The 16,262-nt window shown below is 36.0% G+C and overlaps 2 protein-coding genes across 6 annotated transcripts in view; both read left to right on the plus strand.

Annotated features, from left to right (window-relative positions):
- Positions 1 to 16,262, plus strand: part of CEP85L (centrosomal protein 85 like) — a 226,345-nt gene that overhangs the window by 179,884 nt on the left and 30,199 nt on the right. For all 5 annotated transcript variants that reach the window (XM_027603613.2, XM_027603608.2, XM_027603609.2 and 2 more), the window contains 2 exons: positions 5,439 to 5,618; positions 14,095 to 14,247. In XM_027603613.2, coding sequence (XP_027459414.1) covers positions 5,439 to 5,618; positions 14,095 to 14,247 — 333 coding nt within the window. The remainder of the gene's footprint in view (positions 1 to 5,438; positions 5,619 to 14,094; positions 14,248 to 16,262) is intronic.
- LOC113927632 (6-pyruvoyl tetrahydrobiopterin synthase-like) lies at positions 11,634 to 13,018 on the plus strand. Its single transcript, XM_035728669.1, has one exon. It carries the CDS (start codon positions 12,028 to 12,030, stop codon positions 12,454 to 12,456), a length of 429 nt encoding a protein of 142 aa, XP_035584562.1. The 5' UTR covers positions 11,634 to 12,027; the 3' UTR covers positions 12,457 to 13,018.

A 16,262-nucleotide genomic window follows, 5' to 3' on the forward strand; every position in this document is an offset into this window, starting at 1 on the left:
TTTTTAATGTCCACAGGATCTGTAGTGATATTCCCTTTTAACTTCTGATATTAATAAATTTGTGTCATCTCTCTTTTTTCTTAGTTAGCCTGACTAGGAGGTTATTGATTTTTATAGATCTTTTCCAGAATGAACTTTTGGTGTTTTGATTTTCTCTGTTGATTTTCTGTTTTCAATTTCATAGATTTCTGCTCTCTTACTCTTTTTTTCTACCTACTTTGGATTTGTTTTTCTGTGTCTAGTTTCTTAAGATGGAAGCTTAGATAATTGATTTTAAATCTTTCTTCTTTTCTAATATATACACTTGATGGTATAAATTTCCCTCTAAGCACTGCTTTCACTGCATCCCACACATTTAGATAATCTGTATTTTCATTTCCATTTAGTACAAAATATTTTTAAATTTCTTTTGAGATTTCTTCTTTGAACCATATATTATTTAGAAATGTGTTGCTTAATCTCTAAGCATTTCAGGATTTTATAGCTACCTTTCTGTGGATTTCCAATTTAGTTCCATTATGGTTTGAGAGAGCATACATTGTACAATAGCTCTTTTTTTAAATTTGTTAAGGCATGTTTTACCACCCAAATTGTGGTCTGTTTTGGTGAATGTTCTATGTGAGCTTGAGAAGAATGTGTAATCTGAAGTAGTCTATACATGTCAATTACATCCAGTCAATTGAGGATGCTGTTGAGTTCAACTTTGTGCTTACTAATTTTCTGCTTGATGGATCTGTTCATTTCTGATAGAGGGTTGTTAAAGTCTCCAGCTATTATAGTGGAGTCATCTGTTTCTCCTTGCAGTTCTCTCAGTTTTTACCTCACACATTTTGCTTCTCTTTTGTTAGGCACATACACATTAAGGATTGTTAAGTCTTCTTGGAGTATTGACCTTTTATGAGGAAAGTTATTGCCATAACTTTCCTTGCTCTAAAGTCTGCTTTTTCTGAAATTAATATAGCTACTCCATTTTCTTTTTCTTCAAATTCTTAATTTAAATTCCAGTTAGTTAGACATAATAGTGTAATATTGGTTTCAGGAGTAGAATTCAGTGATTCATCACTTACATATAACACCCAGTGCTCATCATAACAAGTGCCCTCTTTAATACCCATCACCCATCTAGCCCACCTCCCTCCATCAACCATCAGTTTGTTCTCTGTTGTTAAGGGTCTCTTATGGTTTGCCTCCTCCTCTCTCCTCCTCTGTTTTTTTTTTTTTTCTTCCCACATGTTCATCTGTTTTGTTTCCTAAGTTCCACATACCAGTGAAATTGTATCTGGTTCTGAGGTGTGGTATCTGACAGTTTGGAGAAATTCTCAGTCATTATTGTTTCAAATACTGCTTTCGTTTCTTTCTTCTTCTTGTGTTATACCCTTTGTAGTTATCTCACAGTTCTTGGATATTCTGTTTTATTTTTTACAGTCTTTTTTGTCTTTGTTCAGTTTGGGAGGTTTCTTGTCATATCCTCAGGCTCAGAGATTGTTTCCTCATCTGTGTTCAGTCAAAGACATTCTTTTTTTTCTTTTTGATTGATTGATTTGAGAGAGTGAGAACATGTGTGTTGGGGAAGTGGCAGAGGGAGCGAATCCTTAAGCAGACTCTGCTGAGTGCAGAACCCAAATTGGGGCTCAGTCTCATGACCCATGAGATCATGACCTGAGCCAAAACCAAGAATTGGATGCTCAACCAACTGAGCCACACAGGTGCCTGTCAAAGACATTCTTTATTTCTGTTACAGTATTTTTGATGTCCAAAATTTTTTTATTCTTTCTAAGAATATCCACCTCTGTGCTTACATTATCCATCTGTCCTTGCTTATTGTTTATCTTAGCGTTAATGCCCTATATTAATCATAGTTTTAAAAAATCTCTGGTCTGATAATTCCAGCATTCCTATCATATCTGACTCTGGTTCTCATGCTTATTCAATCTCTCCAGACTGTGAATTTGCCTTTTAGTATCCTTGTAGTTTTTTGTTGAAAGTTAGACCTGATGTACTAGGTAAAGTGAAATGTGGTAAATAAGCCTTTAGTAATATAATGGTAAGGTGTAAAGGAAGAAGTCCTCTGTAGTCCTGTGATTAGTTTTTTTTTTTTTTTAAGATTTTATTTATTCATGAGAGACAGAGAGAGAGAGAGAGGCAGAGGGAGAAGCAGGCTCCCAAGGAGCAGGGAGCACAATGCGGGACTTGATCCCAGGACTCTGGGATCATGACCTGAGCCAAAGGCAGACGCTTAACGACTGAGCCACCCAGGCGCCCACCTGTGATTAGTTCTTAGTCTTTTAGTGAGCCTGTGCTCCTAGACTGTGGACTTCACTAGATTTTCTGTTCTTTTCTTTCCCACCCTCCGGTGGGGCAGGATGGTTCAAGGCAACTGGAATTGAATTTTTTCTTCTAGGTAGGTTAGCTCCCTTCTAGGTAACCTTCGGTGTAGTTTAGTCTCTAGTTAGTTTCTCCTGAATGCAGGTCTTGTTAAGAAGAACATAGTGTTCTGGTGTATTTCAAAATGGTTCCTTTTCTCCTCTTCCTGCTGGAAACATGAAGAGATTTTCCCCTGATGTTCATTGTGAGGACCTGATAGAGCTCATGGAGGTAAAACTCAGACAAATTGGGTGTCCCTTATGATTAGGTCTCCCTAAGGTTTTTGACTTTCAGACTTGTCCCCTCTGAGCCTCCAGGAGTTCATCAATTTCAGTTCTTTTTTCCTACTTCAGCATTGGTTGCAAGGAAGATTCTACTCTGGTAAGTGTGACTTTCTCTATTCACCTGTTTCTCCAATTCTAGGATTAGCAGTTTACCCTGTGACCTTACTTCTGACAGATCTAAGAGGAGTTGATTTTTTCAGTTTGTTCATCTTTTTTGGTTAGTAAAACAGATGGAGTGGAAATTTCTGAGCTCATTACATGCCAAATTAGAAACTATAAGTCTGTATTATTTTTTTTATTTTCTTAGCCTAGCCTACCCATCTTTCTGAGTTCTAAACCCACCTCTCTGTCTGATGTTTCATTTCTATTTGTGTGTTCAACCGGCATCTTAATATCAATAGGCTCTAATTGTAATTAAGTACATCTGCTTAGACCTGTTCTCCTATATGACCTCCTTACTTCAGCTCAGAATATGATCTTCCTTGTTATTTGACTCAAAATCTCAAACCTTGGTTACCTAACATTTCTTGTCTATTCACTTCTTTAAAAAATAGTTTTTGCTAAATCCTCTCAATTCTACATCTAGACTTTCTTCATTCTGTTATCTGTACTCTTGTTCAGCTAAATAGGTTAGAATAATTTTTTTTAAGATTTATTTATTTTAGAGAAAGAGTGCATACATGTGTGCCTCTGTGGGGGAAGGGCAGAGGGAGAGAATCTTCAAGCAGACTCTGTGCTGAGCGTGGAGCCTGGCACAGGGCTTGATCTTAAAACCATGAGATCATGACCTGAGCTGAAACCAAAAGCTGGACGCTTAACTGATGGAGCCAGCCAGGAGGCCCTAGAATAGTTTCTTTAAGTGAATTCAAATCCATTGTCAGTATCTTCTAATTTCTGTTGTCCACTGCATGCAGTTATGGTAGCTCTCTTGTCCTCTTTACTCTTCTTTTTCCTTCAGTGAAAAGTTACTGAGAATCTACACGTGAGGCTAAATGCCAGGGAATACAGAGATTTACAAAACAGAGTTTACAGTCTTCTTAAATTATGCTACTTTGTTGTTATACAACCATCACAGGTTTCCCATTTCCTATGAATTAAGATTTAACTCTGAACCTTGTGATTCTGTAGTATGGTCCCACTTGGATGTTTACATTTTTTCCCTCTATCCATCCCCCTTCTTGTAAACCATACTTTAAATAGATAGGGGTACTCTCTGAATATATTCCATTTTACCTTTTTAAAATGTTCTTTTATGGAATACTTTTCTGCCTTTCTCCATTCCTGCCAGAATCCTCTTTATTTTTAAAGTCCATCTCAAAAGCAACCTCGCCAGTAAAGCCTTTTTCCTCATTCTCCCAATGTTGTCTTTATTTATCTTCCAACTTTCCCATACTTTGTACTTAAGATGACTTTTCTTGGGCGCCTGGGTGGCTCAGTTGGTTAAGTAAGCATCTGCCTTCCGCTCAGGTCATGATCCCGGGGTCCTGGGATCAATTCCCCCATTGGGCTCCCTGCTGGGTGAGGAGTCTGCTTCTTTCTCTCCCTCTGCCCCTCCCCCCCCGCTCATTCTCTCTTTCTAATAAAATCTTTAAAAAAGATGACTTTTCTTTGACTACCATATTATATGGTGTCCTATATGTAATTATCTGAGGATTTCTCTTTTGCTTCTGATAGAACTTGAGTTTTTAAAAGACAGTGCTAGAGTCTGTCATCTTTGAAATACCCAGCACATGATAAAATGCTCTTTATGTAATTTTTGAATTATAATTCCACCTTTTGGTGAAGTATGAGTTCTTCAAGGTCTAGTTCAAATTCACTTGTGTAAAACTTCTCTTAGCTACTACAGTACAACTATCTTAGCACTTAGACAGTTTTCATTGTCTTTTTTTGTGTGATACTTCATTAAACTGGTGGGACTTAGCTTTATTAACTGTTGGATCCCAGTACACAATTTCTAACATGTGCTTAGTAAATATTTGTTGAATAAGTGGAAAAATAATGTTTCTTTACTTTCACATTACTTTATTGGTATCTTTTTTGGCACTTATCACATTCTGGTTTATTTGAGGAAATATTTATATTTTCTGTCTGCCTTCTCCTGGTTGTAATGCTGCAAGGGAAACAGTAGGGAAAAGATCTTATATGAAGTCCTTACAAAGCCTCACTCATGGAAACAAGAATACATTTGTTCAATCAGCAATTATTTTTTTGAGCTCTTCTTTTATGCCAGTGATTATTCTAGGAAATAAGGATCTAAAAGCAACTAAGATGGACAAAAATTCCTTCTTTCATGGATCTTACTTTCTAGTTAGGGGAAACACTCCATTAATACTTACCAAGTTTAATATTAGCTGGAAATGATCACCTGTGAAGAATTTTTTCTTTAGTTTTTATTTCCCTAGAACTTTCACTTCTACTTAATGTACTATTACATCTCTAATTATACTTTTTAACCAAAAAGGTTGCCTTTTATTAAGCTTCTGTTTATGTGATAGGAACTTTATATATTTTATCTCTGTTCTTCAAAAAACAAAATCAAAAAAACACTGCAAGTTTGGCCTTGTTATTTCTGTTTTATAGATAAGAAGATTGAGGCTTGGCATTGGTAAGCAAATTAACTTGATTTAATCATGGCACATAACTAGGAAATAGAGCTGGGATTCATGCCAAGGTCTGTCTATTGCTAAAGCCTAGATGTACTCTCTGTACTGTACCTTATTTCCAATTTCTTTCCATTTTGTCAAGACAAGTTAACTTTTAACCTGTTTTTTTTTTCTTCTTTCCTGATAGCCACAATATGAGAACAGTTCACTCCAGGCTCCATTTTCCGATCAATCAATGTCCCATTCCCAGCAAGAGGAACTTGAGCAAAAGCTTGCATCTACTGAGAAAGAGGTTTTGCAGCTCAATCAGTTTCTCAAACAAAGAATAAGCCAATTTAGTGAAGAGAAGAAGAAACTGGAGGAAAAGGTAGGTATTTTTAATAAAGTTGAATTAGGTCAATAACATTCCTTCAACATGTAATTATCTGTCATCTACTGTATTTCAGGTCTGTGTTATATACCAGGTTGTACACTTATATTAAAATGATTAGTTCTGTAGTAACTTTTGAGAAACCCTGTGCTGTCCACAAAAATCTAGGGATTTTCTTGAGGGATTAAAAATACTACAGTGTATTATTTCTTGCTAACGAGTAGTGAAACCTTTTTTGAGTTAGTTGCCTAAACTAAGATAAGATGTGACACAAATAACTTCTTTTCTTTTTTTGGGTCTTGTTTCTTTGTCATGTTGGGTGTGAATGATTGGTAAATGAAATAAAGAGGGTGGTGTTTTGTTTTGTTTTTTATAAGCACATGACTTCATGTTATTTAAGCTGAAGCCCTTGATTCAGAACAAGTAATGAAAAGCCAAATATCTATATGTATGTTATATATCTATATATTTATTTTACCTTTTTGCCTTTATTAAAGTATTTGCATACTTCATCTTATTCCATTATACAGCATTAAAGATCAAGTAGGTTACCTGCTAGCCCTAATTTACTAAAGAAGCATAGTCCTTAAGCTGCTGACTTAGTTGCAGAACTGGTTTTAGATTTCTCTCTTGATATACCCAGTTTATTATTCTATTAACTAAACCTTCGATTCAAGTGATCTTGAAAAAGTCACCATGATTTCTGCAGGCATGTTTGGAATTATTAATAGAGAACACAATTGACATTTTTGTTAGTTATATGTATCTATCTATCTATCTATATATGTGTGAATTAAAATTTTGATCTTCCAAAAACTGACAAAAAATTTTACATGGTTTCTCTTTCTCAGCTATATGGTGTATTTTATCTTGGCTGACTTAAAAGTAACTTACATACCTGTTTGTTGTTTCTTTTCTGTATTTTGGGGGCTTCATACAATACCATAATGTGGAGGGGGCTAAGGAAATATTCATTGGTTATATAGGTGTAGTAGGGATTAAAATATTTCTCACCTGAGATTTGTTACTTAAAAGATTGTGTGAAAACTAATGATGATTCAGGGGTGCCTGGCTGGCTCAGTTGGTAGAACATGCAACTCTTGATCTCATGAGTTCATGAGTTCGAGCTGCACATTGAGTGTGGAGCCTACTTAAAAAAAAAAAAAAAAGAAAATTGTGACGATTCAGTGGATATAATTTTTAAAATATATTTTTATGTTTTATCTAAATTCTTTTATTATTTTTGGTGTCCAGTGCTTAATAAATCAATTTATGTACTCACTACATATTTGACAGTTCCTACTTGGATATCTTAAAAACATTTCAAACTGTTCGTCCAAAACATAATTCTTAATTTGCCTTCCAAGTGCCCTCTTCGTCTTAAAACAAAATTTCTTCATTGTTCATTACTGAATATTCAGTTATTCATGCTGGGAATCTTATTAACACTGATTAAGCCTGTCTCCTAAATATGTAATAGAATCTGTCCAACATTACCAGACTGGTCTAAGTTATCATATCTTAGCAAAGCTTTTGTAAGAGTCTCTTCATTGGTGTCTCTGAATCCAGTCTTGCCCTGCCTGTCTGCTTTCCCTCTAGCTCCAAACACTTTTTTTTTTTTTTTTGGTTATTGCAATTCCATGTATTTTTTATTATATTTTGAAAAATGAAGCATAATTTATATATAGTCAAATTATAAATCTCAGGTGTTCAGTTTGGTATTACTGATAATATATAGCAGTATAACTGCTATCTAAATTAAGACACAAAGCATCTCAATCACCAGGGGTACCTGGCTGGCTCATTCAGTAGAACATGTGACTCTTGATCTCAGGGTCATGAGTTTGAGCCCCATGGTGGGCATAGAGTTTACTTAAAAAAACAAACACTTCAGTCACCCAAAAAGTTCCCTTGTGTCTTTTTTCTAGTCCAGTCTCCTTCCTCTTTCTGAAACACTATCACCATAGATTAGTTTTGAAGCTTCTTGGACTTCATATAAATGGAGTCATACTGTATATATTCTTTTGTGTTGGTCTTCTTTCACTTAATATCTTTGAGATTTATTCTCATTGTTAAATGTGTTCCTATCTACTGCTGAGTTGCATTCCATTATATAGATAGGTCACAATGTATCTACTCTCTTGTTAATGGATATTTGAATTGTTTTCATTTTGGGGAAATTATGAATAAGGCTGCAGTGAACATTCTTATACCAGACATTTTTTATTTCTCCTGGATAAATTCCTAAGAGTGGAATTTCTGAGTCATACATTTCATAGGGTAAATGTTTAACTTATAAGAAACTATCTGAATTCTGCACATTTAGTGACCTTTCTGGGTTGGCCGTGAGGGTTGGGGCACCCCGAGCCAGTCGTCTTGTGCTGAGATGCTTCAGAGCCTTATTAAAAATGCTTAGATTCCCATGAAGCCCAACTATACCCAAGTTCACCAAGAGATTTTGGGTAGGAATGACGTTGATGGGCTTAATCATTTATAAAATCAGGAGTGCTGATAAAGAAATGAAACTTGGAAGTCCTGTGCCTGCTTATTATTAACCAGCTTTACCTGGAATACACATCAGATGGAATGTCACCCTGGCTGTATATTTCAGTAAGCTCTATTAGATGGGAGTGTGGCACATCACTGTACACTTGTGAAAGTGCTCTTTCCTTTGTGGTATGAATAAATGTACCTGTGAGATGCAAAGAAAAGAAAAGAAAAAAAGAAACCTGAGTTCTCCTAGTGTTTGTATCATTTAACACTTCCCCTATCAGTGTATGAGAGCCAGTTGCTCCACGTTCTTCCGGCCATTCTTCATAGTGTGGAGGACTGACCTTTTTAAAAGGAAGATCCAGTCATTTCACTTACATTACCCAGCAATGCCATCTCGGTGTTGTCTTTAAAATAAGAATCAGGGGCACCTGGGTGGCTTAGTCGTTAAGCGTCTGCCTTCGGCTCAGGTCATGATCCCGGGGTCCTGGAATCAAGCCCCTCATCAGGCTCCCTGCTCAGCGGGAAGCCTGCTTCTCCCTCTCCCACTCCCCCTGCTTGTGTTCCCTCTCTCACTGTGTCTCTCTCTGTCAAATAAAATCTTAAAAAAATAAAATAAAATAAGAATCAAATTCTTCCCATGGCCAGAAAGACCCTGCATAAATACGTAACCTTAGGCTCTGTCAGCCTCCCTTGAGTACAGTGTGTCATGGTGCAGTGCTTGTAGTTGCTTACACAGGTCATGATTTGTTTCTGGTCTCAGAGTCTTGACACAGAGTTTCCTCTTGGCCTGATAAATACTTGACTGTCTTCTCCCACTACTCAGTCACCTATTTATTTTGTCAAGTCTCATCTTAAATATCTTTCTCCTCCAACCCCTCCTTTCATAAGTTTAGAGCATTTTATTCTTGTTTTCCCAGTGCTTAACACAATTTTGAATAATCATTGTGTTTTAATATTTCTCTGTAAGCTCCAGGGTGGCAGGGACATATCTGTTTGTCACTGTAGCATATGTAGCACCAGCCATGGTGCCTGGCATATTGAATGAATGAATGAATGTATGAATGCTTTCAAGTGATTTTTGCCAAGAGGGAAGAAAAGAGAGTGAGATAAGCCCAGTAAAAGACCCTGGAAAGAATAATTAGAGATAATCAAAGATGTCAGAGGAGTGTATGATAGAGCAAATTCCTGAGATAAATAGGGAAAGGTTGATTACAGATGCCAAGATGGAGGAATTACTTTTGGAAAAGAGGAATAGTCTCTCTGTGGAATTAGGCAGTTGAGAATGGAAATGTGTAGAACAGAAAAATTAAGAAGGAGGGTTGGTGTAGATAGCAGAGTTTGTGTCAGAGGCCGGGAGATAATTTGAATTCTTGAAGGGAGTATAGATGCTAGTAAATAGACTCATGGGTAATGCATCAACTGACCAGCATGTTAGGCCCACATGAGATTGGATTGCGTTGTTTCCTTCTGCATTTCCTCTCTGTTATCCTGATCAAGACTGATACTATGACAGAAAAACATTTAATGTGATAATAACAATAGAATTTATACTGTTTGATAAGTTCTTTCTTGTATGTGCCAGACAGCATGTGAAGGTGCATTAGATACATTTTCTTATTTAATATTAACTAATCTTCACAAAAACCCTAAGGTGTAAATACTATACCCCCATTTTAAAAAATGAGCTAATTGAAGCTTGGAGAAAAGTTGAGTAATTTGTCTGGTTGCATGTAGGTAGAAACTGTTGCAAAGCTAGGAGTAAAATTCAAGACAGTTTAATTCTACAGCTGATGCTTTGCTTCTAATAATAATTTATTAAAAAAAAAACTTGGAGGAAAACATTTCCTCAGTAATCTATTTTGTTCTAATAACTATTTAAAATGAAGAAAAATATATTCATTTGTAAACCTTTTCTGAAAACAGAGCCCTCCTATTACCTTCTAGGAATAATCTCAGTACTAAATAATATCTCCTCTAAAGGAAAAATTTAACCTTTTATAAATAGGGAATATTTATTAATGATTCATTTACCTGGAGGTAATTACTGGAGTTGATTTTAGTAATCAACATGTTAAACTTGAAAGTTACACACACACACACACAAAACACACACACAAAAAGAGCTTCTCATCAATTAAGAGGGCTAAAAAAAAAACCCCAAGACCCAGTAATTATGTTTGATCAACTTATAGTCAACAAATAGCATAAATAGTATCCGGTTGGAGAGAGTTGGCAGAGATTTGTGTCAAAGGCAGCAAGCTTGGCCTGATAGCAAAAAAGACAGTTGACCAGCCAAAGAAAAACAAGAAAACCAGGACATCATTGCATAGTATAAGACCTCATGACTAACCTATTCCATTGGCTGCTTTTGGAGGATGTCATTGTGTCACACTTAAGACACTTAAAAAATTAAAAATAAATTAGGGAACCTTTAGTAAAAATAGGCTGGTTAGTTATTTCTGTAACTTACAGGGTCATCTGCTAAGGCAGGAGCAGGCTCTGTCAGTGGGGAATCCAGGCACAGCTGGTTGCTAGAGAATTTATGGAAATCTGGTTGTGTGTAGTGTGGAAGAATTGAAAGAACACTGGCCTTTCAGTCAAATGATCTATATCTATATCTCACCTCTGTCTCAGTGACTTGTGGCTAAGTTACTTAAGATCTCTGGGCCTCATATGCAAAAAAGGAATTACATGTCTTTTTCGGAAAAATGTCTGTTCATATCCTTTGCTTAGTTTGTAATCATACTTGTTTTTTGGTGTTGAGTTGTATAAGTTTTTGTATATTTTGGATATTAACTCTTATTAGGTATATCATTTGCAACAGACATGTGAAAAGATGCTAAATATCACTAATCACCAGGGAAATTCAAATCAAAACCACAATATCACCTTACACCTGTCGGAACAGATAAAATCAAAAATGTAAGAAACAACAAGTGTTGGTGAGGAGAGAAAAAGCTCTTGTGCACTGTCTGTAGGAATGCAAATTGGTGCAGCCACTGTGGAAAACAGTATGAAGGCTCCTTAAAAAATAAAAATAGAATTACCATACGATCCAATAATTCCCCTACTGGGTATTTACCCAAAGAAAATGAAAACACTAATTCAAAAAGATATATGCACTCCCATGTTTATTGCAGCATTATTTAACAATAGCCAAGATATGGAAGCAGCCCAAGTGTTTATCAATAAATGAATGGATAAAGAAGATGTGGTGTATGTAAACACCACCAGATATTCCTCAGCTGTAAAAAAGAATGAGATCTTGCTGTTTACAATAACACGGATGGACCTGGGGAGTATAATGCTAAATGAAATAAGTCAGAGAAAGACAAATACCATATGATTTCACTCATACATGGAATTTAAGAAACAAAACAAATGAACAAATAAAAAAGAGAGAAACCAAAAAAACAGACTCATCCAGAGAATAAACTGGTGGTTACCAGAGAGGCTGTGGGGGTTGGGGGGGGTGGTAAAATAGAGAAAGGGGATCAGGGGCACGCTTATCCTGGGGAGCACTGAGGAACGTATGGAATGGTTGAATTATTATATTGTACACCTGAAACTAAAATAGCACTGTATATTAATTATACTTCAGTGAAAAAAGAGAGAAGAAGGGGGGAAAGGGAATTGTATTATGTGGTTTTGCAGGTCATTATCAGGGTCAACAGTCTGTGAGTTCTGTTAGATCACAAATTGTCACACCAGCACACTGGCCTTTAATCCCGAGAAATCTCCAATAAATAATAGGATTTGTCAGTTTTACCAGCGTTGCTTCTTACCCAAGATAATAAATGGATCCTAATGTTATTGATGGAATGAATAGATAAAATGAGATGTGGTTTGACTGCGCAGACACCGGCCGCGCTGTCTTCCAGCCCCGGCGCCAGCCGAATGAGGAGGCTCGGCGATGAGCGGGGCGGGAGCCGGAGAGGGCTGTCGCCGCCGGGCGCGGGTGTCCCGCCTGGTCTCCTTCAGCGCCACCCACAGCCTCCACAGCAAATCTCTGAGTAATGAAGAAAACTTGAAACTGTTTGGGAAATGCAACAATCTAAATGGCCATGGGCACAATTATAAAGTTGTGATGACAGTGCATGGAGAGATTGATCCTGTTACAGGAATGGTTATGAATTTGACTGACCTCAAAGAGTATATGGAGGAGGCAGTTATGAAGCCCCTTGATCATAAGAATTTGGATCTGGATGTGCCATACTTTGCAGATGTTGTAAGCACAACGGAAAATGTAGCTGTATATATCTGGGAAAACCTCCAGAAATTTCTTCCTCTGGGAGTTCTTTATAAAGTAAAAGTGTATGAAACTGACAATAGTTGTCTATAAAGGAGAATAGCTTTTAGGGGTTAATACTGTAGAAAGACTAATTTCTTTCCATATTTGAAAAAGGTCTTTATCCCCTGGGACTATTAAGAAGTCGTCACACGCTTGTTATGCCTCTACACTGTGTTCCGGAGTGCCCAATTGATTGAAACCGTGTGTGTAAGACCTGTTGTGAATTCAAATCTATCTTAAAACCAAACTTGTAAAACATCCTGAGTATCATTTAGAGAGTCTTTTATTTATAGATTAAAAATCACTTCATTTTCAGTAAAATGTTGTGGTGTGGAATTTAAAAGTAAAATAAATCAATTTTTGTTTTTCCGTTAAAAAATGAGATGTGGTTTGTTTTTCTAATTGAAGTTGTTTTAATAACAATTTGTTATACATTGGACTTGAAAGAAATTCAATAAGGTATGAAAGACACTATATTGTGCAAAGTGTTAGCTTTAATAAAATTTGGGAGAGTAAACCATTATACTACCAATTACTGGCCCTTGTTTACCCTGGTGTATGTGCGAAAAGGCTGTAAAAATATTTTAGAACCCTGTAAGTTTCTAAATTTTGGAAGACTATTAAGTTAAGGTGAATAAGAATCTGGAGTTTACTTTTTAGGTCACTATTTGTAGTACACACATTATTTATAATTGAGCTGAAACATTAAAGAACTTTGAATATATGATATGAAATTTAAAAATGATATTTTTCAAGTAGAAAGGTGAAAAAAATTAGTGCATAGATCTGAGGTTTTAGCCTACACAAATTGGGATTTACTAGAATCGTACTGTATGTGTTCTATAGTAGGTGTTCAATTAACAAATTCCATCAATCCTAAAATGACATCAGTGGTACAGCACACCTTTTTTATATGTAATTTTGGGAAAGAAAATATGTTGCATGTTCAATTATGACATAATACCTTAACAGTAGTCTTCGCTGGAGGTATGCATTGATCTTACTAGTGCCCTTATTTCTTCCCAAGTATCTGGTAATTTTGGTAAGTTCTCCTGGCTTTGATTGTGTTTCTTGAGTGCATGATAAGCAATTTCTTAGCAAGTTAGTAACAAAACAGCTTTAATTACTTGTAGGTATCTTCCTTTCTTAAGTCACATAAAACATTTGGATGTAGCTTTGTAAAAAATAAGGAATTGGAGTCCTCTCTCCGGAAATGAGTATTTGCTTCACTGATTTTATAATTATACCCTGTGACTCTGTTTCTTTGTCTTTCTGGATACTCAGTAACTGTTTTCAACACCAAATTATAATGTAATGTTTTTAAGGTAATTTAAACATCATTTAAACTCAGCACATAGTTGCAACATGTACACACTGTTGAAATGACAGAGATAGGAATAGCTTTGACCAAGTGTGGACATGTGCTGGTGATAGAACCTATCATTACTGATAGCTGGTCCACTGCAGTGTGAAGGATGCCATCAATTGTAAAAGCAGACAAACACAAATTTCAAAACTCTTGACTTCAGTGATATGAAAATTTGTAAAAATGTGAATCTTAGAATTTATGAATTAATGTGAATCTTACCTGAGTTGGTGGTAGCCTTAACTATATCCTAGAACTGTTGGTTTTGTTATTATTTTTTTAATGCCACAAAGCTCCTCAAGATTCATCATCTTTTTCTTTAGCTTAAAACCAGAGATAGATATATCAGTAGCCTGAAAAAGAAATGCCAGAAGGAATCCGAACAAAACAAAGAAAAGCAGAGAAGAATCGAGACCTTGGAAAAGTATCTGGCTGATCTTCCAACTCTAGATGATGTACAGAGTCAGAGTCTACAGGTAACATGAACTAAAATGCTCATCTTTAAATAACATGAAAGCCTACTACGTTCTTAAGTTGACCCTTTGGAAATTTCATAATTTTTATAATTTAAAATTTTAGTTACGTATTTGGCTAATTATGTTAGATCTATGTGTTTAATTGCTGTTTTGAGGATTAACTTTAATCAGAACTTTGTTTACGGATGAGTTTGTCTTTCTTACTAATATATGATTACCTTCCTAAGAAACCTGTGTTAACTTTTTACTTAACATCTACTCTAAAAGGTAATTTCTAAACCAGTCTAACAGCCCCATTCCATACACACATGGGTGCACAACAGTTCTGACTTTACCCAGTATTCTCTGTGATCCACCAAAGCTCCACAAGACTTTTTTTTTTAACCATCTTTCCAGATATTTGATTTGTTTTCATTCTTCTTAACCTTTCCATAAATTCTTATACCTTAGTCTGTGGTCTCCATTCACTCCTCTGACCTCTTCTTACCATTTTTCTTTCTTAACAATACCTCACCAGAGTCTTTCTACCAACTCTGGTGAAGCTTGTCTTCTTGAAATCTTATTTATAAATCTGTTAAACCTATTCTTCAGTCTTTTCTCAGTTTTTCTCATTATGAAATTCTCAACCTCAGCACTATTGACATTCAAGGGTGGATAATTTTTTGTTCTGGGATTCTGTCCTGTGCATTAAAGGATCCTTAACAGCATTTCTGGCCTCTGCCTACTAGATGCCAATAGCACTGCTCCTGCCCTCCTCCCTCCCCCAAACTAAAAATGTCTATAAACATTTCCAAGTACCTCCTGGGGGAAGAAATCACTCTCAGTTGAGAATCATTGGTTTAATCTGTGGAGTGTCATTGTTGTACAGACTCTAGACCTAGAATGGATCCTCTGTCTATATTAATTTATAAATTACAAGACTAAGAGAGGATAATGTCAGAAAGGGACTAAAGAAGTACCACAGGAGTTTTTATGAGCAGGAACAGAGAGGAATATAGATTTAAAAACGTGTTCATATCACTTTACACCCATTAGATTGACTTAAAAAAAAAAAACAAAACCAGAAAGCACTGGTGACAATGTGGAGAAATTAGAATCCTTGTGTACTATTGGTGGGAATGTAAAGTGGTATAGCCACTATGGAAAACCATGTTTCCTCAAAAAATTACTATCAATTTGCCTTCTGGGTAAAAGAATTGAAAGCAAAGTCTCAAACAGATGTTTGTACATGACCTATGCTCATAATAACATTATTCACAGTAGCCAAAAGGTGGAGGCAACCTAAGTTTCCACTGATGGGTGAATGGATAAATGTCACATATACATATAATTCAGATATAAAAAAGAATGAAATTCTGAAACATGGATAGACCTAAATACATTGTGCTAAGTGAAATAAGCCAAACACAAAAAGATATGAAGTACCTAGAGTAGTCAAATTCATAGAGACAGAAGGTCAAAGTGTGTTTGCCGGAGGCTGAGGGCAGAGCTGGAAAGGGGTTAATGAGCATAGTTTGTTTTGCAAGATGAAAAGAGTTCTGGTGATTCGTTGAACAACAGTGTGAAAGTACTTAAACACTATGGAACTGTACATTTAAACATGGTTGAGATGGTAAATTTTGTTATGCATATTTTACCATAATTAAAAATAAAATTTAAAAAATACCCCCAAATTGAGATCATTTACCTTTCTCTCTCTGTCTTCTAGAAATTTCTTTTTTTTTTTTTTTTAAGATTTTATTTATTTTAGAGAGAGTGAGAGTGAGCATGGAGGGGAGAGGCAGAGGGAGAAGAGAATCTTAAGCAGACGCCACACGAGTGCAGAGCCTGAGGCTGGGCTCAATCCCAGGATCCTGAGATCATGACCTAAACTGAAACCAAGAGTCGGTTGCTTAACTGACTGCACCACCCAGCCACCCCTGTCTTCTAGAAATTTCTGACCCCATTTTTCTCCATAATCTCATTCTCCTAGCTCCCATTACACACAAAAGAGGAAATAAAGTATTTTTAAATAC

This window comes from Zalophus californianus, chromosome 7 (genome assembly GCF_009762305.2).
Source record: "Zalophus californianus isolate mZalCal1 chromosome 7, mZalCal1.pri.v2, whole genome shotgun sequence".
In the NCBI taxonomy this organism is placed as follows: domain Eukaryota; kingdom Metazoa; phylum Chordata; class Mammalia; order Carnivora; family Otariidae; genus Zalophus; species Zalophus californianus.